The following is a 1,373-nucleotide window of genomic DNA, read 5'->3' as shown; positions in this document are numbered from 1 at the left end:
TGTGTCCTGTCTCTGTCTGATTCTGTATTCTACTCTGGTTTCTACAGTGGCAGAGTCTGGTTCAGACACTGTAACTGTTACGCTGTCATGTGACACAGCAGTAGCTGTTGGGGTGGCAGGTTTTGATGGAGGAACAAAGCAGACTGCATCGTCAGACCCTTCTTCATATATGAAAATACATGCCCCAGGATGACTTCCATCATATTTTGATGCAAATATGAATTTGGTGTCAGCACTGCTGCTCAATTTCTTCAGTTCTTCAAACAGTTGTAGTTGTTTCCTCATTATCTGTCTGGTATCAGTGGAGAGCCACTCTGTGTTTCTGCTCTGTAGATCAGAGGACTCTCCAGCAGTGTCCATCATTCCTGCTGGTCTGAGATGATTTGACAGTTTGACCAAGAAACTGTCAGGCTGGTCTACTGAGGTAAAGGAAAAGCACACAATATTTCTGACCTTTAAATCAGACAAGAGGTGATCCAAATTGTCGTCCATTTTTATACCTAGTTTCTCCAGTTGTTCAAGGAAGGACTTCAGTGTATCTGATTCCCTCCCCTTGGTTTTTAGCCACTGCTCCAGGTCTTTGTTATTGAATGGTGACTTCTCATGAGCCTTAAGGATGTCCTCCATGGCACTCTCCTCTTTCCCACCCCCTCGGATTGAAGGAAGCACTTTACCGAGCTTCTGCATGAAGTCAAGCTTGTACCGTTTGCACATCTGCATCAAATCCTGAACCTTCTTTTCCATGGCAGGAAATGTTGTTGCTGCGGCATCTTTGATTATGTCACTGCATCTCATCTCTGTCTGGTTTAGACTCTCGATTGTTTCTGATGAGTATGTGATGAGAGAATTGCTGATGTCTCTTTGGAGTCTTGCTGCTCTTGAATTCAACCTCACCAGAGGGTAGAGCCACACCCTGAGTGGAACAGCATGTTCTCCATTCTCTCCCAGCATGTTGGGAAGGTTTCTGTAAACACTCACAGCCTCGTTGAAGGACGTTGGGTTGGAAGGTAACTTGAAGTCTCCATGAAATGTGCAGCTAAATCTTTCAACTGCTGCTTTCTCTTGTTCATTCATGTTGAGTGATCCCTCACCACTTGCTGTGAGGAATTTCAGCTTATTGAAGGTGAGATTCGCCTCCCCCTCCACTTGTTTCTTATCGTCCTCTGATGATGATTCTCTGTCAAACACAAAGTAAGCACCAGCTCCGTACAAGATGGCTGTGACAACATGAGTGGCAGTGTCATCCTCAAACACATTGGGATGAGATACCTGTCCATGAGCCAGGTGAGACATCGTTAATGTTTCAAACTTTGTTGTCGTTTTGTACTGAAGAGTCATCCTGGCTTGTTTGTGAGATTTCTTTGTGTCTTGGA

General features: G+C 44.6%; 1 protein-coding gene across 1 annotated transcript; it reads right to left on the bottom strand.

Moving 5' to 3' along the window:
- Nucleotides 1-3: 3 nt before the first annotated feature.
- Nucleotides 4-1,367, bottom strand: LOC147819835 (verrucotoxin subunit beta-like; the record flags this gene model as incomplete). Its single annotated transcript, XM_087170236.1, has 1 exon — nucleotides 4-1,367. A coding segment is annotated over exon 1 (1,335 nt), but the record flags the coding sequence as incomplete, so codon positions are not given.
- Nucleotides 1,368-1,373: the final 6 nt, after the last annotated feature.

This window comes from Seriola lalandi, unplaced genomic scaffold (genome assembly GCF_002814215.2).
Source record: "Seriola lalandi dorsalis isolate HSWRI2012SDOR001 ecotype SW California unplaced genomic scaffold, Sedor1 jcf7180002040032, whole genome shotgun sequence".
NCBI classification, from domain to species: domain Eukaryota; kingdom Metazoa; phylum Chordata; class Actinopteri; order Carangiformes; family Carangidae; genus Seriola; species Seriola lalandi.
Note: the sequence above shows the minus strand (reverse complement) of the source record. Positions and strands in the feature narration are given on the sequence as shown.